General features: G+C 34.6%; 1 protein-coding gene, 1 long non-coding RNA gene and 1 pseudogene across 4 annotated transcripts; 2 read left to right on the top strand and 1 right to left on the bottom strand.

Annotated features, from left to right (window-relative positions):
- Positions 1-318: 318 nt before the first annotated feature.
- On the bottom strand, positions 319-8,990 carry LOC132306415 (uncharacterized). 3 transcript variants are annotated; one of them, XR_009481976.1, is made up of 5 exons: positions 8,586-8,990; positions 8,282-8,437; positions 7,270-7,391; positions 5,494-5,543; positions 319-1,016 (listed from the first exon to the last, which is right to left on the bottom strand). It is a non-coding gene; the product is annotated as an uncharacterized LOC132306415 (long non-coding RNA). The 3 variants fall into 3 exon arrangements; XR_009481977.1 differs by lacking the exon at positions 8,282-8,437 and having other exon boundaries at positions 8,586-8,763; positions 8,839-8,981; XR_009481975.1 differs by lacking the exon at positions 8,282-8,437 and having other exon boundaries at positions 8,586-8,979.
- A 5,191-nt stretch (positions 8,991-14,181) lies between these two features.
- LOC132310141 (agamous-like MADS-box protein AGL62) lies at positions 14,182-14,862 on the top strand (annotated as a pseudogene).
- Positions 14,863-18,282: 3,420 nt separating this feature from the next.
- Positions 18,283-18,630, top strand: LOC132309252 (agamous-like MADS-box protein AGL62). The gene has a single exon (XM_059807574.1). It carries the CDS (start codon positions 18,283-18,285, stop codon positions 18,628-18,630), a length of 348 nt encoding a protein of 115 aa, XP_059663557.1.
- Positions 18,631-21,731: the final 3,101 nt, after the last annotated feature.

Here is a 21,731-nt window from a genome sequence, read left to right as displayed (position 1 = left end):
GTCCCTAATAGTTGATATATTAGGGACCGTTTTTTGCCCGTCCCTAATACATACTTTATTAGGCACAATTTGTACTGTCCCTAATAAGATTTTTTATTATTATTAAATTAAATTTGTGACAGTAATAAACTGTCCCTAATAGTTCATTATTATTATTATTATTATTATTATTATTTTTTCCTGTTTAGCTCTATGGGATTTGTCTTCTAAAAATACTATTAAACCACATCCACCTTATATATCAAAACATGGAAACTAAAAAGTATATTCATCCACAATATCATTTTAGAAAGAAAAAAATAAATTACCACCATAATATGATACCAACAAACAAGCTCTTAATCTCATGATGAAACTACAAATTCTCTAGTTTTGTAAAGAAGAGCTAAAAGTATCTAGTAGCTGCTTTAACATCAAATGGTTCCAAACATCCTCAAAAATTAAAACATCATTTTAAACTAAATGCAATCATGAAAATGCAGGGAAAATAATACACTACCAAAATAGTTAGAAATCAGCTAGCTAGCCATCAAAAAGCTCCAAAATATATCTACCAAAATAATTATCTTTATAGTTCATTCAGGTGACTGTTGTGGTGCTGCTGGTGCGTGGTGCCGAAATTTCCACCATGTTAGCGGCTGCTGATACCAGCTTGGTGGGGCATGCTGCTGTTGGTGGAATCGTGGTGGCAGTTGTTGGTTCTGTTGTTGCTGCTGAAGGAGTTGCTATTGCTGCTCAAGGAGGTGCTGAAATGTATCCAACTTCTCCTTCAAATTTGTAACTTTCTCCCTAAGTTGTGCATTATCTTCTTCAACATTTTTTACCCTTTTTCTAGAAGCATCTTCAAAAGATAAGGATGCACGTTGATGACTTGGAGCTACAAAACCATTTCCGAACCCACGACGATATCCCTTTCTGATACCTAATTGGTTTTTCACTATCTCAACATCATTTATGACAGGACTGGTACCATCAGAATTGTGAAAAACTTGTGAAAACTTCTGTTTCATTTCATCCTGAAATTAAGATGAATGTAGTGTTAAACATCAGTAGCTCAATAAAAAAATAACTATAAACTAAGTTAAGATGAATTGTTTTTCGATGTATGTATATAGAGAATAGGAATGAGTGGGAGATTCGTTCTTCACTTCCATTTTTGGAAGAAAAAGAGCTAGCTAAAGCTCTTTCAGTGAAAGCCAAAAAAGGATCTTACTTATATATAGGACATCAAATTTATATTTTCTATTCCATTTAGAATTCTCAGTCCAGAGACATCAATATCACGATCTAATACAAACTTTAACAAGCATGTGTGAAGATCACAAAAAGGATCAAACAATGTCCATATACTTTGTGATGCATAATTATATGTTTAACATAAAAAAATATAATTGTCATATCAATTAACCAAATTTTATGGTCTAAAAAAATAAATGCAGTATATGTTAAGCTTGTAACAAAATCGATCCCAAAATAAAAATTAACTTGCAAAATAGTAGCACAAAACATAAACTAGTTTCTAACCCATCATAATAAAAAAGAAAAATAAAAAACTTTTTGAATTAGTTATTTAAAATTGCAATTTTAATTTTAAATTGAGATTAACAAATAAAAAAGAACAAAACCACAATAGAGCAAAAACATAACTAAAGAATATTACACAAGGAACTTAAACAACATACATAAAACATTAAGAGTGACCAGATTCAGTAGCAAACTTTTGAACATCATTTATATATTAAAAAACATTAAGTTGGGTTCAAGTTGGCCCACCTGAATTTCAAGTGCGTTTATCCTGATGTAATGCAGCATGGCAATGTAGGCAAACAAAAATAGGAAGGATTTTATCATAATTGAATTTAAAATATGATTTCAAATATTTGGAATGTGTGAAATTTTAAAAGAACTTAGACGGAATTTAAAATTCCTTTTTACAAATCCCATTTAATTCCCAATTCCTTTCCCAACTCTAATTTCAAATCCCATAAGTATTTGGTTCGAAACAAGGCGCAAAGAAATAATTAAAGGTTCCTTGTCAAGTAAGCCCTAACCCTAACACTGATTCTTATTCCAATTATATTAGAATCAATCTCATACAATGCCCTTTTTTTTTTTCTTTTTTTTTTCTTTTTTTTATCAGATGCCAGTAAAACTCTACAAGATTTTGAAGTTATTCTATGCACTTTATTGGTTCAGTTTACAATAAATCTGAGCCTACGCCTCATATTTATCTTTAACCCTATGCACTTTTTGTATTTGGGATCAGCATTGGAAGCCTTTTACTCAGAAAATCAAATGAAATGAACTCGAATCCATGCAATGAGTGATAGGTTATTTTACGCTAATCAACTTGTCCCAATATATATATTAAAAAAAGAAATTTATTTATTTTTAAGTTGTGTGACAGAGACTGTAGAATAGACAACTGGGGTCAGGTTTTATTCCTTGTACTATATTGAGGCAGCATCATGGTATTCACATTTATGTGTATTTCTTTCTTATATAGCGTTGATTAGTGTGGCCTTTGTTGTGTGTATTATTGAAAGTGATTTGGCTTCAATCACATAATCTCCAGAAATTTGGATGAATTTAGGTTAGGGAAGTTATTCCCATCTTGATCATGTGATGGACATTGACAGTTGATGAGCCCACTTTTGACTTCAATGTATGTTCCCACCTAAAATATTTGTTACCATTAAGTGTAAGGAGAGTTTCTGTTTCACACCCCAGAGTAAACAAGCTCAATATTTTATCTCAATAATATTTTTAAATCATTTTATTAAAGGATGGATGATCATGAAATTACTAACTCAGATAGATAGCAGAAAGGTAAATCAACTAAAACTGGATGATACGAAAAGGTAAGTTCGTATCATAGAGCGTGATAGGAAATTCAAATTTTCAGCAGCAAACAAATTAAACCTATCGATCACTGGACAAAAAAAAAAAGGAAACAAAATTTTAAGTACCATGTTAATTAATTGGAAAAAATAGCATTCCCATTACTATGTTAAAAAAGTAAATTACCACAACTTGTTAAACCAATGGGCTTGGACATTGTTTTTAGATCTCTAATAAGTCATTAAAATTGGTTCTTTTTTTTTAAGTGAGAAAAATTAACATTCTCACCTTGGTGGTGTGCTTCAATGTTATAATATGGGCCTCTTTTCTCAGATCTAGAACTCAAATACGTAGTTAAATATGAAAGTCATTTCAAATTGGTCAATTTTTTTGGAAGCAGGCCTGGCCTCATAGTCGTGTGGATCCCACAAAATTTATATTATAGATAGAAAATGATTGTTAAAGTCAACTGGAATAACACCTTATAGATGTTATCTAAAATCCATATATATAAATATTATCTAAAATCCTTATAGATGTTATCTAAAATCCTTATAATCTATTTCCGAAAAATTAAAATCCTTATAATTTGAATACTCAAATCGATCAAGGATGTCACTAATAACATTCTAATAATCCAATTCTGGGATCCTAAAGTTTAATTGAACAGTTGATTTAATTTGGATCAAGGGTCCCAAATCCATATCCACGCACAAACCACCAACAAACACAGCTCCTGCTTTTAGTTGACACATTATTATATATACACTTCTAAGCATGGTATCTAGTATATCTAATCTAATCTAATCTGTAATCTGGTAACTATGTTGATCAAAGCTACAAATTTCTAATTCACCAACAAACTCAATAAATATCAATTATTTATTTATTGTGCTTGCCTACAAAAACTGAAAACCATATACCCAGAAATCCATATATATAAAAATGCGCTCATTCAATTCTCAAAAACAAAACCGACTAAGGTGCTATTTAGTAAAGCTGAAAATTAAGCACTGAAAAATTTTAATTACTGAATTTAAAGCACTGAATGCATGAGTTGATACATGATATTCTGCTCTCATCCACACCCAATTAATTATGAGAACCTAAACTGATTTTGTGAACGGAATTATTCTCGTGCTGGTGCATCAGGGTAGGGTTATAGCTATAAAATGTAGAGCACCTAATGGAATGTAATCATTGGTCTCTCCCATCCCATAATGAGTACAAGATCACCAACATCACCTATGTGTGCAAAAATTAAGCCTCTTTTTATATATACTGTTATAGAGCAGCACCTATGTGTGCAAATATTGAGCCTCTTTTTATATATTGAGCTGCATTGAGTGTGAGGCTTGAGAGCTGAAAATATGAGTCACTTTCAGAGAGATTAATTGAAGTTTTAAGCTAATTTAATCTCTAAAATCACTATGAGAGTGCACTAATCCACTGAAGAATTTCTGAACTTGTGAAGTAGAATTTTCTGATGCATTTATGTTGATGTTGAGGCTGGATTGAAGGGTCAAAATTGGTTGTAGAGGTTTCGGGTGCTGTGTGATGGTTGAAGCAAGCTTGGTACATTTATTTACATCTACAGAACTTAGGTATATACCTAATTTTGCACAGAAAAACAATATGAGTACTCATATATCAGTTTCAGCCTTTCTGGTGCATAGCCTCTAATGGACTGTTTTATGTTGATTACTTCTTGTATGTGTTGAGTTTATGCTTTGAACAAGTATATTTAATCATTATAGAACTCTGTTGACAAAGACCAAGACTGAAAATTGAGTGCTTCAATGCTATTAGGTCATAGAGCAGGGCGCTATTGAGAAGAACAGAAGAGGTGAAGAACTGAAGATCGAGCTTTGTGAGTTGTGACGATGGAATAGCCTAATTTCTTGTAGTGATAACCAGCTCATGCACACATATTTGACACATTTAAAAAAGTCACAAACGAATAAAATGTGTCATGAACAGCGTTTTCAGAATTGTTTCATCCATCAATCCCCAGCCTCCAGTGAATTATATTTTCAAAAATTGTATAATGAAATTTAATTTTCATTCCACTCCCTTTGTGGAGAAAGAATTTTCATTTATCTAACAAATTTTGGTAAATGAGAGAACAAAGTGATGAGGTTGTCTCTAGATAAATTAAACAAAACACATGCAGGGCCAATTACTGGTAAAGAAAAATGGTCCTTTAAAAAAAATATCTGCAAAACAAAATATATGTACTTGATGCATAGGCTCTCTGTTTTTTTGGTAGGGAAAGGAGAAGTGGTAAAATATCATTAAAAGGCGCCAAAACAAGGGTACGACCCATATAAACAAGAGGTACACAAGAAGGAAAATAAAAAAATATGCATAATCACGATAGATACATGACGGAGAGCATTAGAACTAAATATCTAGGTAATATAAACTTATAGAGCATTAAAATCCAGAAATTGATAAATAAACAAATAAAATAAAGCATAATAAGAGCATTAAAATCCAGAAATTGATAAGTAAACAAATAAAATAAAACATAATAAGAGCATTAGAACTAATTATCTAGGTAATATAAACTTATAGAGCATAAAAATCTAGAAATTGATAAATAAACAAATAAAATAAAACATACTAAGAGGGGTAAGAAATATATCATACCTAAAATTCTGATCAAACTCAATCTTGGGTGAACAGCTAGTGGATATGACCTGCAATAAGTATATAATGGCACCAATTATCAGTTCTGAACAAGATCTTGTGCAGGAGAAATTCTATGTTTTGGAAGCGAACTAATACAACCTTCAAATGGGACCCTGGCTAAATTGTTAGCATCAGAACTTCACTAACAAGTCAACTACAAGGCTTATTCTGGTTTATGAAGGGTCGCTTTCTAGAGCATTCATAAAATTTCCTTCCTTTCATTAACAAAGGGATTGTAAGGGCCTATTTGATTTATTTTTTAAGTCACTTCTCTTAAATTTTTTCCTAATAAAAATAAAAAACTATACAATCACTTTAGTATTTTCGATTGCGACCAGAAACTGAACGACAGGGTATAGAGAATATCGTTCGGATGTAATAGCAATGCTGGTATTTTTAAAACTTGACTTCTTGAACAGTTCTCAAGATTTGCCTAAGGTTATGGCTTTAAAATGGAAAAGAAAATAGGATTTATGTAACCAAACCTAAATAGTTGAAATAGACTTTGTTGAGTCGAGTATGATTATTCTACACCAAATCATCCAAACACCAAAATAACAATAAATAAAAATGAAGCACTAAATAGTTGTTGTGAAAAAAAAGAAAAAAAAAATATCAATTCTGATCAAACTCATTCTTGAAATCTGTACGAAACAGTGATGAAACCATAAAATTATGTGTCTGAGGTGGAGGAGACCTTGAATAACAATAAGATATAAAAAAGATTCATATAACCATAATAGGGGGCTATATTAAAAATTCTTTTCGGACATAAATGAAATATATGGCAAGACGCCATCACTCTGCTGTGTTTTGGTTGATACTTGCAATTAGCAAACTTGTCCATGGACCACCAGCATTCTAGGCTACTCTATTTGTATATAATTCCCTATTTTCTGGACATAGTGGGAAGGAACACAAATATTTTGCTGAGCCAGCATACCAAATAAAATTTAAGATAAGTTTCACTCATCAATGAAGAACATTGCATAACCCATTAAGTGCATACAAACGGTATGGATATGTAAAAATAATTACAAAACAAAGGTAAAAAAGGATAAAATAAGTATACTTTTAAATTTTGGTATCAGGTAATGTAACAAAAATCTAATGGAATCAGAAATATCAGCCAAAGTATGCTTCAAATCAGTTACTATAGCCATGAAGTTTTTTAATCAATGGCAAATCAATCAAACTTAAGCAATTAATGATGTATTAGATAGATTATGAATAAATTTTAATCAATTTAAACATTTGGTTATAACTGTAAGAGGCTACCTGTCTGATTCATAAATTAGAATTTGGGTTTATTAAAGAGAGAAGAGTGATGTAGATAAAAGTTATTGCACTTGGGTAACACAAAAAAGTCCCTAATAAAGGTCTCAACAACTCCCTATTGAGATTCTTCTTGGGTTTTGGGGGATCATAGAACACAAAGGTGAGAACTATAGATGTGAAACAGGTTCAGGGGTAGTAATGGCAAGGATTAGTCAATTTTGGGTCAGATCATAATTGGAATGAGTTGAACTTAGCATGAGAAGCTAATATTGTCAACTCAAGACTCATCTAGCCATCAGGTTTGTTGAGTTCTGAATAGATTCAAGTTTATACAGAAATATACTTAGTTAAAAATGGTTTTATTATTATCATTATTATTATTAACAGTGATCAAATATCCTTGAAGAAAAGAACTTTACCAAATGAGAAGCATCGAAAGAGAAGACTGAAACTTACTTTGAGATAGTCCTATAGCTGCGGACTTCAACTTTCCAAAATCAATGGGGGTGTACTTATCACAGCGCATATCATTCGCAGTCGAGGCTAAAACTGAGTTTTCTGAATTGGGCAACATCCATCTGCATGTTAAATGTGTTAATTGATCAAAAGCAATGTAACAAACAACTACTGAGGGAAAAGTTCAGTTTCCAATGAATTCTTCCATACAGTATCACTTGTTTGTCAACAAATTTTATTTTTTAATCTAAAAGCAGTTTCAATAAGTCCAGAATTTACATGACAAGTTGATTTTAGGAAAAACACATTTTCAAATTTCAATCGCAAGTATGTTTCTTCATTGAAATAAATAAATATATATATGAAAGCCAAAATCCTAATTTTCACATGTGAGCCAAAATCAGCACTGAAACCAACATTTCTAATCCAAAAATATAAGTACATCTTCCAATAACCTCAAATTCCACAGGCAAGTTAGCTGTTTCTACATTATTTAATTGAATAAAACTAGGAAATTCTAAGAACCCTAAGTCTGATTAAACTAACCAAACTTGTAATCCCAAATAATCCAATATATCAGATAATACAAAAATATTGCAAGACTATGCATGCAAATATCCAAAGACTTGAATTCCACGATTTGTTTCTTTGAACCGTATGATAAATATAAACAGAATATTATGCAATATACTTGAATTATAAGCCATGTACTTGAATTATACCCCATATATTTAAACCCAAAATGTCAACTTTCACTCTCAATTCACACATTTTCTGAGCAACCAAGCAGATTGCTCAGAATTACCAAGCCAAACAATTTCTACTCGAACTTGGTTTTTTGCACATTTTATCGGTTATCAACAAAATTTCTCACTTCAACAGAGCTAAATACCAACCTGAATTATGCCCAGAACATAAAAACCCAAAATCTGAATTTTATTTTCCTACCATTTCTGAGCAACCAAACAAAAGAGAATATATAATAGGAAGCAAAAGAAAGAAGAGAAAGGACCTCTTTGGGCCAAAGGTGACCTGCGGAAGAGAAATGTAACCCCGAAGGGGGTTCAAGGCATCGCTCGACACAGAAGAGAGACCATTTCTCTTTGCACATCTAACACTTTACCACTAAAAACTGTATCCCAAAAGAAGCCTACTCCCCCATTAAAATCTATCAACAGAAACACAACAGCTCCATAGAATAATCAGAAATGACAACCCTAAATCTGATAAACAACAGAATTTTTTTTTTTTTTTTTTTTTAAATTCCAAAATTCAGGAGGAATAATAATCAACAGATTGTTAAAAAAAGGCAATACCTGGGACGAAGGTGCAAAGATAGAGCCAAAAATCCCAGAAGATGAAGAAGCAGATGAGTCCTTTGAACCAAAAATATAGAAAGCTCAAACAACCTGTATGATTTCCCACAGCGATTCAGACTCAGACGACAAGCCTTTTCCAGATTTGTAGTTTACCCCCTTTTGCAATTTCGAAACCCTAGAAAAAACTAGGGTAAGGATCATGAAAAATGGCAAACAGGAAAAGTACAAATGAACTTTTTCTTGGCTCTACCGAGATTAGGAGGTTGGCTTGGCTGGAAACGAAAGAAACCCCAAAGGTTGCTACTAGGTCGTAGAGCAGGGCGACGTTGAGAGAAGAACAGAAGAGGTGAAGAACTAAAGAGCTTTATGAGTTGTGATGGTGGAAGAGATTTACAAATGATACAAACTTTTTTAGATCAAAAACGACGTAGTGTGATTGGCTTCCCTATGTTGTAAAATAAAATAAGTTTATATTATTTCATTTTTGCGCCAAACAAAAGAAAAATGAAGCGATGAAGTGCTAAAGTTTGGCGCTTTGTTTTTTTGGGGGGATATTGGGGACGGCCCTCAATAACCGTACCAAAAATAACCCTTTTAGGGACAGTTTTTAAGAATTCGGTGACATGTCAAGTTGCCTGTCCCTAAAAGCCTAGTATTAAGGACGGTAAAATTTGTCCGTCCCTAATAATAAAATCTTTAGGGACGGGTTTTAGTCTGTCACTAAAAGACTGTCCCTAATAGCTTAATTTCTTGTAGTGACATTCCAAGATGCCAGGAACATTGGAATCGGGGAAGGGGTATTTTTTCTTCTCTAACTCCTTTAGCGTAGGACGCTGTCTCTCCCTCTCTTGAAACTGGTGAGGCTTTTTATCATCCTTCTTGTCATCTTTAACAGATATCTTGATTGGGGTGGTTGAGATAGCCATTGAATCTTTAGCCGCATTTTTTTATGACTTGTCGCCCTTCTTTCAGTCCTTCTTATCTTTGCGTGGTTCTATAGTCACGGGACTTTTGCCGTCATGGGATTTCATACTGATCTCCATGTCATGGGCACGCGTAGCCAATTCCTCAAATGTGCGAGGTTTTATGCCTTGTAGAATGTAGAGCATGCCCCAATGCATTCCCTGCATACACATCTCCACAGCAGATACTTCTGACAAACGGTCCTTGCAGTCAAGACTGAGGGCTCTCCACCGATTAATGTAGTCGATTACAGGCTCATCCTTCCATTGCTTCGTGTTAGTCAATTCTATCATACTAACAGTACGACGAGTGCTATAGAACCTGTTCAAGAATTCTCGTTCCATCTGGTCCCAACTATTAATTGATTCTGACTTTAGGTCAGTGTACCACTTGAACGCGTTTCCTTTAAGGGACCGGACAAACTGTTTGACTAGTAAGTCCCCCTCTGTTCCGGCATTGTTACAAGTTTCGACAAAATGGGCAATGTGTTGCTTGGGGTTACCTTTTTCGTCAAATTGCTGAATCTTCGGAGGTTGGTATCCTACATGCATTCTCATACTGTCAATTCTCCTTGTATAGGGCTTTGAGTACATGAGAGTGCTCTGTGAGACACCACCATATTGAGCTTGGATTGTATTCGTTATCATATCTTGCAATTGTTTGACAGATAATGAAGAGACTGAAGAAGAGGTATGATTCGTTTGACCAGTCACCTGTTCTATCCCCGGCGTCTGGTTTTGACTGGTCGCTTGTTCTGTCACCGGCGTCTGTTTGGGATTCTCCCTCTGAGTACCTTGTACTGTAGAATTAGGATTCTCCATTAGTATTGCTGTGGATGATGTAGGTTTCCCAGACGGTGGTGGTGTGAAAGTTGCACGATTCCCGGATGGCATTGGTGTTTCACTGAAGGTCTGAACTTTCAATTTATTCATTAGTGTAGCGATTTGCAAGTCATTTTCTTCAATAGTCTTTGTGAGGTTCTCAATGGAATGAGCCATAGTTGCTAGTTGTTCTTTCATCGTAGCAGCTCCAGTCATCATAGCAGCAACCACATCTGAGTATGATAGGCCTTGAGAATCCACGTTCCTTGAAGTGATTGATTGCTCCGAAGTCTGACGTGGTGACTCTGGGGGTGAACCGACACTAGAGTGAACATCATAGATAGAACGAAGTGAATCTAGTGGTGGAGCCTCCTCTGGAACAATGTCAAGGTTTTTGACATGTTGAGTTTTCACGTTCGCCGGTGTTGCAGGATTAGTTTTCACCATATCTTGCTGAAGTTTGAATGACGCCATCGCCTGGGACTTGCTACGTGTCACAGGGCCCGTCAAGGTACTTCCATCGCTTAATTTGGTCTTCGTGCCACTTTTCATGGTGGCTTTAGTGTCGACCTTTGCAATAGCGATGTTCTTTTAGGCTTTCTTGTCTGTCTGAATCTTAGGGGGAGCCATAGAATCTGGTAGAAAAGAAACTTGATGGTAGGAGAAAGAGATGAGAGGCAAAGGTGGTCCCACCGGGCGTGCCACAAATTTGTACACACAAATTTTATAAGTCTGCAATAGAAACAAAATATGGAGCAAAATAGAATTTTATTAATTTATGAATGTGGAGTACAGTCCTTTGTAATATCTTTTACAAAAAAAAGAATGGTCCTCTGATTCGATCTCCTTGTTTTTGGTTGGTTGGATCCAAGGGCTGCACGAGCTTGTTCTTGAATCACTGTGGAATTTGATGAAGAACGGCACGTTGTTGGATGTGCTTGATGTTCTTCGCTTTTGGGTTTCGATTCTGAATTCGTGTCTGAATTTTGAGTCTCTGGATTTCTGAGTCTCTGAACTTCTGAATTCTGAATTTGTGTCTGAATTTGTAGACTTCTGAATTCTGAATCCTCTCCTTTTTCTTCCTCCAGGCCTCTATTTATAGGCTTCTTGGATTAATAGGATGATGACACGTGTCATCTCCTGATAAGGATAAAACTATAACTGGGCCGGGCCGGTTATATTGTGATAATTATCCTTAAAGATAATTATTCAAAATATATTTTATTAGGAATAATTATCGTTTCATTTAATTATCTGGGCTGGGCTAATTAAATAATTTAAGTGGACCAAGCCTGGTAAATTAAATAATTTATTTAAACATTAGGCCTATATTTAATGGGTCCATTCATTAAAACCAAAGCCCACTAAATTTTAGTGTCTACAATTGAATACCTGGACGACTGAAAAATGGTAGTAATCAAATCAATCCAACTGTCTCTGAAACCAAATTTCTTTAAAGCTGTCATCAAACCTTCCCAAGAAACAGAATCATAGGCTTTCTTGATATCTATTTTTAAGGCCATAGCTGGATGTCTAACCTTGTTAAAGTCCTTTACCAATTCGTGTGCCATAATTATTGCTTCCTGAATTCTTCTTCCTTTCACAAAAGTATTTTGTTCCAATCCAACCAAATTTGGAAGAACCAGAGCTAATCCATTTGCCATGATTTTAGTGATAATCTTATAAACCAGATTGCATAGAGCAATTGGTCTAAAGTCCGCCAGCTTTGCAGCACTTCCCACTTTTGGAATCAAAGTAATAAAAGAGCAACTAATCCCTATTGGCATATTTTTGGAGATAAAAAAGTGTTGAACTGCAGCTACTACTTCCTTATCGATCACAGACCAAAAAGTTTGATAGAATCTTGCAGGAAATCCATCCGGCCCTGGTGCCTTATTAGGGTTGAAATTCATCACCACTCCCTTGATTTCTTCATAGGTAACTGGCCCTTCTAAAATATCATTCTCTATATCATCCAGAGTATGTCTAGGCGCAAAGTTACACACCACCTCAGAGGGACTTTTTGAGAAAAGTTTATGATAATACTCCACAGACCATCCACTAATAGAAGTAAGCAGTGCATTTATCATGATCCCTCAACCAGAGCAATCTGGATTTTTGAGCCATCATTATCTCTTGATCAGCCATTGCAGACTCATAATCTTCTCTAATAGTTTGCTCTTCATCAAGCAATGCGTCAGTGGGATTCTGTAACAGACTCTCTTGAACTGATTCCAATTTCAATGTAGTCTGAATTATCTTCTCTCCCACATCTCCAAACACATTCTTATTCCATTGTTTGACAGCCGTTTTCACATTCCTGAGTTTAAGCAGTAATCTATGCATTGGAGAACCTGCTACTTCAATATCCCAAGCCTGTTGCACCAGAGGAAGAACCTCCCTTTTATCACACCAGACTTTAAGCATCTTAAATGGCTTTAGACCTAAAGCAAAATCCTTAGTAACCTGAACCATCACCCCATAATGATATGACGTTTTAGACATTGTGTAGGAAAACTTGGTTCCAGGATATTTATCCAACCACACGTCATTTAGAAAAACTCTGTCCAATTTAACATGGATTCGCCTTCTAAGTCTTCAACGATTACACCAAGACCACTCCCCATTTGTGGGAGGTAATTCCAACAAGCTTGCCTGTTGGAGACACAAATTGAACTCATCCAACATCCTCTGAGGCACTTTGTTACCCCCTTTCTTGTCCCCATGAAAACGAATAGCATTCCAATCCCCCAATGTAATCCAAGGACCATGAGCATAATCAGAGATATACTTCCACAAATCCAATCTATTGTTGTTCTAATTTGCAGCATACACAGGTGTACAATAGAATTCTTCCCCTGTTGGATTAACAATTACTTTAAGCAGCATGCATTGATCCTTACTATCCACAACAGAAACACTAAACACAGTTGGGTTCCACCCAATCCAAATACGACCCCCTAAATGAGCATCATAGTTATTAACCCAACACCAATTATTCCTAATTTTATTGGAAATAAACTGAAAATGAAGAAGCTTCACTCTAGTTTCTAATAAACAGACAAACTGAGAGGCATTATTTTGTATCCAACCTTTTACCTCCTTTTGTCTTCTAAGCTTATTTAAGCCTCTTACATTCCATGCTCCTATCATTGAGAAGATGACGAAGGCTGAGGCTTCAGCCCCAACTGGCTTCTAGTTCTTACAGGTGTTGTTGCAATAGCCACCTTCTTTGATTTCTTATTTGGGTCCCCTTGACCAACAGATTTAGACATCCTTTGAGGTTGGCTATCATCATTCCTAGTTTCCCCAGCAACCCCAAAACCAACTGTGGAAACTTGCACGGAATCATCCATAGGAGTAATCACTGGTTCCATGGTATCTACCCCTTTTTTCAGAGATGAGTGAACCACCCCAGTCATTGAGAGGCTCTCCACAACACATTCTTCTTTCTTATCTATAATGCCTTCAGCATTCTTGGAGTGCACTACCATTGTATCCTCAATAATACATGTCGGCTGTAAATTATTATCCACATCATCTACAACATGGATAGTATCCTCAAGCTCATCTAATGCAGCAAAATCATTTGAAACCGGGACTGATTCATGAGAATCTAAAATCAGAATAAGAATTATATAGAATAAGAGAAGGAAATTGAAACTCCTAACAATAATTAGTTTGGCCAACTCTGATAGTACATTCCATGTCCCTTTAAATTTCACATGTTTCTCCATAGTAAACCTTGAAAATTAGGCAAAATTTTGGCTTGTCTAACTTGCAGGAGGTATTTTCTTACAGTTTTAGACATGGCAAATAAACCTAGCATGGGTCGCCAAAAGATCAAAATGGCAAAAATAGAGATAAAAAATCATTTGCAAGTCACCTCCTCGAAACGTCGATCGGGGCTTTTCAGGAAGGCGAGTGAGCTTTGCAGTCTTTGTGGTGTAGAGGCTGCAATTAATTATAGTTCTCTCTCCTGCAGGGAAGGTCTTCTCTTTCGGACACCCGAATGTCGAGTCTATGGGGGATCGTTTCCTCACTCGAGACTCTCCACCGAACTCCAGAACTCTCCATCTCCTTTAGGCTCATCGCGATGCCAGCATTCGTGGACTCAATTCACACCTCACTCGACTTCTAAATGAGTTAGAAGCTGAGAGAAAAACTGGTGAAGCCCTTGATCGGATGAGGAAAGCTAGGCAAAACCGATGCTGGTGGGAAGCCCCTATTGACAAGTTCGGATTGATAGAGCTTGAACAACTTAGGGACTCCATGGAAGAGCTTAAGAAGAATGTTACAAGTCAAACTAACAAGTTGTTAGTCAAGGTTTTAACCAAAAAAAAAAAAAAAAAATAAGTTGTTAGTCGAGGCCAGAAAAGGTTTGAGCCATATTGGTTCAAGTAGTACTACTCAAGTGCAAGTGCCGTATTGTCAAAGTGGTTGGGTTGTTTCCTGCGTTTGGAGTCTGTGTTCGACCCTTACACCCTCCCCTCCCGTCTAGTAACTAATCATTAACCCCTAACATTCTTGCTCTGAAAAGAAAAGAAAAATACTACTACTCTTAGGTACTCAGGATGTTTTGGATATGGTGGTCATGGATTTTTCTGAAGTTGTACTGTCCATAATTGGTGGCAGTTTCAAGCTAGTACCTCACTAGAATTTGCTGTCAATTTAATTTTCTATTTTTTAGTTATGGGTGTACATTAATGGTGATGGATTCTCACCTATCTAATGTTCATTGATGCAATAATGAACATGGTATTTATTGTTTTATTCTCAGTAACAATTAAGGTTTGCTTACATTATTTTTGGACGTCTTACCAAGGATGCGCAACCAATCACCATCTGATATGAATCGATGATCATGATGATATGATTAATATTTTGGATTCTAAATGTGTGATCATTAATTCAACATGAACTTATAAAATCTGTGATATGGATGCCCAGAGGCGTATTTATGCATGTAACTAATTACTTACATAACATCATAAGGTTAAGTTTTTTGTCGAATAATATCATAAGGTTGAGTTCATATGTAAAACATCAATGGTGTATTAATTAAAATCCATATGGTATGTAATAAATCAAAAAATATTGTTGTAAAAAAAAAAAAAATTAGAAATATAAATTGCGCGACATTAAGGGTTCTTTGGGCAACATATATTGGTGTAATAAATCCATATACGATTGTTTAGCTACAATAATAAAAACAAGAGAAAATAATTTATTTTTTACTATATATTTGGGTCTTTCCTAAAAACATTCGCATTATTGTGCAAAGCGCTACAACATGTGTTTTTGCAACTTCTTTATCCTTTTCACCAATTTGTCAGCAAAAACAAAAAAACAAAAAAGAAGATTGCCAAAAGAAGCTTTAAGTATACAATATTTCAGTAATAAATTTAAAGAATAAGAGAACAAATGGAGAGAAAAGAAGGTTGCACATATGTCATACATGAGTGCAGGAAGGAGAAAGAAAAAATTAAAAAAAAAAAGAAAAAGGAACACAAAGAAAATGAAAATATAGAGTACAAATGAAAAGGAAAAAAAAAAATCATAGATTAATTTTTTGGAAAAAAAAAAAAAAAAAAAAAATTAAGGCAGTGCATTCCTGGAATTTTATAAGTTATATATGTGATGAACAAAGAGGGGGAAGGGGTGAATTGGTTCTTCCACTCTCTTTTAGGGTTTTAAACACTCTTCTAACCTAAGATAACCATCACAACTTTTAAGGAGAGCTCACAGAGATATCACTATGGTTTTGAAACCCTAATCCGTCGCAAAATTAGATTTTTACAAGGAAAACCCCTCTCAATTGAGAGCAAAAATCTTAGTTATTGGGTACGCACCCAATGCAAAATCCACTTTGTAATGCAAGTTAATACACATTCAGCTGTCTCACACTCTGCACACACCCTAACTCACAGTGTGCACACAACACTCCCTCTATCCTAAGCGACCTTGCTTGAACCAAATAAGCTCTTGCTGCTCATCAAATACATAATAAAATATGTATAACAACTAAAGCTATTACACAAGATTGGAGTGAATATATAGCTCAAAGTATAGCTCAATACAAATACTTCACAAGTTTCTGCACAATCTGTGATCTGAAGGGTAAAATTGGAATGCAGCTTCAATACAGACTTGAGCTTGGTTTCCATAACCTTAGATCAAAAATATACACTTGCTCAAATGATAAACACAATGAGAATAGCAAGGTATAACAAAAACAGTACTCAAATAGGTTCTGCAGAAAACTGTCAAGGTATAAAAGGCAAAATCCAGAAATGACCATTTCATTTTTGAAAACTCAACTTGAATAGGCTCAAATATATATATATATATATATATATATATATATATATATATATAAACCCCCACCTTGCTCAACTGTTGTTCATGGAGTTCATAGCAAGATATCAACATATATATATTACTTAGATCAGAAGCATAAACCAGAAAATAAAAACATATTTGAGGTATGAGATATAAAAATCTACTGCAGTGGGAATATGAGAGTAAACATGGTTTCTGCAGTTGTGTATTGACCACACAAATATGTCTCAACCTTCAAGAACCCATGTGATGCCTCACACCAGTACTAAGCCTCTGCACCAGCTTCTTATACCAGAAATTCAACAGACAAAAACCTTAATGTTCTTCATTTTCAATTGTGTACACTCAATATATATAATTTTGAGGTGAATTTCAGCTCTCTCAATTAATCAAACACTCAATAATTATCATGTTCTTGACTGTCTCGAGAGTTATACACAATGCATTTTCATTAGGGCTCTCGACTTTCACAAAAGAGACACAGAGTTGCTATAGCTATAACAATGTATATATAGTACTAATACATTGAGATGAAATCTTGTTTTAATGAGGAAAGAAATGTGGCACATTCCACTAATCATTGGTGAGGGTATATTATGATATTCCCTATGTGAAAGGACCACAATGTGCTTGCACAACTCACTATTTTTGTCTACTACGTACCATGCACACACACATTTTGCATTTCATATGCACCCACACCAGCCTTGGAGAGAAGAATTGTAAACTTGGTGAAATGAAATATGGTTCATCAGCTTTCTCTCACAAGAACCACACCACACCTGTCAGTCATGTGCACAATATACACAGAAGGACCAAAATGTCCATGTGAAGGACACTTGTCTCAGAAAACTGTAATGCAGTCAGGATACTAACAAATTGAATTTCTGAGCTCAGTGAAGCAATATAGCATCCAAAAGACTAAAATGCCCGAGAGTGAATGAGATCATTTTTTTTTTTAAAAATGATACATTCTCTGAATTTGGAGGATACCGACTGAATATTGTGGGCATACACCCTATTCACATATTCCCTAATCGACATCCTTCAAATTTAAAAAATGTATCATTACTCAAGTTTTGTACTTTTTCCCAATAATTTCCCATACAATCACTATACGTACCTTTCTAATTAATCTTGGACAATACCTTTCCAATTAACCTTTGAATCTCTTTAAAGCTAGCAGTTGCCAAATTAGTTCACACTAGAATAACATGTGCAGTTACTGAAAATGACATTGACATTCAAGTACGTCAACAGCCAACTAAGAAATTGTTTTCAAAATATATACTGCATTAAGATCGAGGATAAGATTTTTCAACTCCCAAATCAGGGATTAATGAAATTGAAACTCCTAACAACAATTAGTTTGGCCACTCTGATGGTAAATTCCAAACCCGTTTAAATTGCATATGTTTCTCCATACGAAACCTTGAAAAGTAAACAAAATTCCAAGCCCCTATAAATTGCATTTGTTTCTCCTCTATGTTTCTCCATGCTAAACCTTGAAAATAAAGCAAAATTTTGGCTTGTCTAACTTGCAGGAGGAATTTTCTTACAGTTTAGACATGGCAAAGAAGCCTAGCAGGAAAGGTCTTCTCTTTTGGACACCTAATGTTGAGGCCATGCTGGATCGTTTCATCACTCAAAACTCTCCACCGAACTCCAAAACTCTCCATCTCATTGAGGCTCATCGCGATGCCAGCATTCGTGGACTCAATTCACACCTCACTCGACTTCTAAATGAGTTAGAAGCTAAGAGAAAAATCGGTGAAGCATTTGATCGGATGAGGAAAGCTAGCCAAAGCCGGTGCTGGTGGGAAGCCCCAATTGACAAGCTCGGATTGCTAGAGCTTGAACAGCTTAGGAACTCCATGGAGGAGCTTAAGAAGAATGTTACAAATCAAACTAACTAGTTGTTAGTCGAGGCCAAAAATGGTTCGTCTTTTTTTTGCAAAGAATAGTAATGGATTCGTTGTTCCGTTTGAGAAAAAACCTAATGATTTGAGCCAAATTGGTTCAAGTAGTACTTTTCAAGTGCAAGTAATGTGTTGTCTGAGTGATTGGGTTGTTCCGTGTGTCTGGAGCAGCCCATGTTCAACCCTTTACTCTCCTCCTCCCCTCTAATAACTAATCATTGACCCCTAACATTCTTGCCATGAAAAAAAACAAAAAAACTACACTCAAGTACTCAGAGAGTTTTGGATATGGTGGTCATGGATTTTTCTGAAGTTGTTTTGTCCATAATTGGTGGCAGTTTCAAGCTAATACCCACTAGACTCTGTTGTCAATTTAATTTTCTATTTTTCAGTTATGAGTGTACATGAATGTTCATGGATTTTCACCTATCTAATGTTCATTGATGCAATAATGAACATGGTATTTATTGTTTTATTTTCAGTTATAATTAAGATTGCTTACATTATTTTGGGATGTCTTACCAAGGTATGCACAACCAATTACCATTTGATATTAATTGATGATCACGATGATATGATTCATATTTTGGATTCTAAATGTATGATGTAATTTAACCAGCTACAACATGAACTTTTAGAATGCCGAGGGGCCTATGTATGCATGCATGTAATTAATTATATGAGTTCTTTAAAGCACGTGTATCCGCCTCATAACACATGCATCATTCAAGTATGTTAGGAGTGTTGTTCGAAAGTAAGACTTCAGAGACTTACCTCTTAGATCCCTATCAATGCCTCTATACCTCTATGGCCATGTAACTAATTACTTACATAATAGCATAAGGTTGAGTTCACATGTGTGAAATATTAGCCTATAGCTATTAGACATAATTAAAAAAAGTAAAAATAATTTTTTGGTGCGATAAAGACAAGTCCAGATTATAATTAATGGCGTATTAATTAAAATTCACAAAGAAAATAATTTTTGTAAAAAAAAAAAAAAAATAGAAATAAAAATTGAGGACATTAAAGGTCCTTTTGATGACATATATATTGGTGTTTTTTTATATTTTTTTAAAAATTTCTTATTATGATTGTTTAGCTACAATAACAAAAACAAGAGAAATATTTTATTTTTTACTAAATATTTGGGTCTTTTCTAAAAACATTTGCATCATTGTGCAAAGCGTTAAAACATATGTTTTTGTAACTTCCTTATCTTTTTCACCAATTTGTCAACAAAAATAAAAAATAAAAAAAACAAAAAACGTTTCCCAAAAGAAGCTCTACGTGTAAAATATTGTAGTAATAAATTTAAAGAATAAGAGAACAATTGGAGAGAAAAGAAGGTTGCTCCATATGTCATACATGAGTGCAGGGAGGAGGAAAAAAATAAAAAAGAAAATAGGAAAACAAAGAAAATGACAATAAAGAGTAGGAATGAAAAGGACAAAAAAACATAGAGTAATTTTTAGAAAATAAAAATTATAAGCAGGCTGGTGCATTTGTAGAATTTTATAAGTTATATATGATATATGTAAAAACGGTTAGTGAGGCTAGCAAGGGCCCTGGGCACATGCCTGCTCCGCTGTTGACCATGAAATTTTTTTACATGGTTTGGGATTATATGGTCCCAGTCAATCCCAAAATAATACGTGTCATGTTTTGATTGGCCGGGATAATCTAGTCCCAGACCATGTAATAATTTCTGTTGGTACCACTATCATCACTGCCATTAACCAACTTTTAATTTGAATCTCTAATGGCTAACGGTATGTTTGGTAAAATGGATAAGAAAATAAAAAATAATATTAGTTATGAAAGAAAAGAAAATAAAGGAAATGAAATGATAGTTTTATTCTCCTATCATGTTTGGTTGATTAATGAAGAAAAATAAAAGAAATGATAATAAATATATTTGGAAAAAGAAATGAAATGAAACTATTTTAATAAATTTAGGTTAAGTAATTGTTGACCATGACACTCGCTGCCAACTAAACATGCAGCGAGTGTCATGGTATTTCAAAGAGTTAAAAAAAAAAATAAAAATAAAATTATATGCTTATATTTGATTAATTATTTTAAGTTTGTTAGGGACGGTTACTCTTACTTTGGGAAGCTTCATCATTGGAATGTGCCCATTTTTTTTTTATCTGCAGCAACTTGGTAATTGGTGTCTTTCAAACTTTAGTGCTAATTCATACGGAATAAGATATATAGAAGACTAATCTCTACCACTTTATGGTTCATTTGGAATTAAAGGAATCAAAGACTCCGACATGATTTAGTTAGGACAGCAGAGGTGGTGGCCCGACTGATTTGGGGGAGAAACCATGGACATTTCTCGACTCAAGTTTTTAACTCTTCTATATAATCATTTTGGGATAGCTTTTGCTTCACAAAGAAGCCGGAGTGAACTAGAATGTGCATGAGGCGATTGTACACACAAATTTTGTAAGTCTGTAAATAGAAACAAAATTTGGAGCAAATATAATATTATTAATTTGGAAAATTTGAGTACAATCCTTTGTAATATCTTTTACAAGAAGAATGGTCCTCTGATTCGATCTCCTTTTTGTTGTTGATTGGATCCAAGAGCTGCACTAGCTTGTTCTTGAATCACCGAAGAATTTGATGAAGAATGGCACGTCGTTGGATGTGCTTGTTGTTGATCACTGTAGGATTTGATGAAGAATGACACGTCCTTAGATGTACTTGTTATTGATCACCGTGGGATTTGATGAAGAATGGCACGTCGTTGGATGTGCTTGATGTTATTCTGAATTTGTGTCTCTGACTTCTGAATCTCTGGATTTCTGAGTCTCTGGATTTCTGGACTTCTGAATTATGAATCTGTCTCCCTTCAATTTTTGTCCCCTGCTTCTTCCTCCAGGCCTTTATTCACTACAAGAAAAACAGTTTTTTACCACGCCCTTTCTACCACGGTTTTAAAATAACCGTGGTAGAAAATTTATATTTTACCACGGTTATTTCAAAACCGTGGTAGAAAGTTTATTCTACCATGGTTATTTTAAAACCGTGGTAGTAATTATATTTTTTACCACGGTTATAAAAGCACCCTGGTAGAAAGTTAATTT

The sequence above is a fragment of the Cornus florida genome, unplaced genomic scaffold, assembly GCF_030987335.1.
Source record: "Cornus florida cultivar Cherokee Brave unplaced genomic scaffold, ASM3098733v1 CherokeeBrave_3.0.0_Hap2_Chr05, whole genome shotgun sequence".
NCBI lineage: Eukaryota > Viridiplantae > Streptophyta > Magnoliopsida > Cornales > Cornaceae > Cornus > Cornus florida.
The sequence above is the reverse complement of the archived record's forward strand: the minus strand, read 5'-3'. Positions and strand labels throughout refer to the sequence as shown.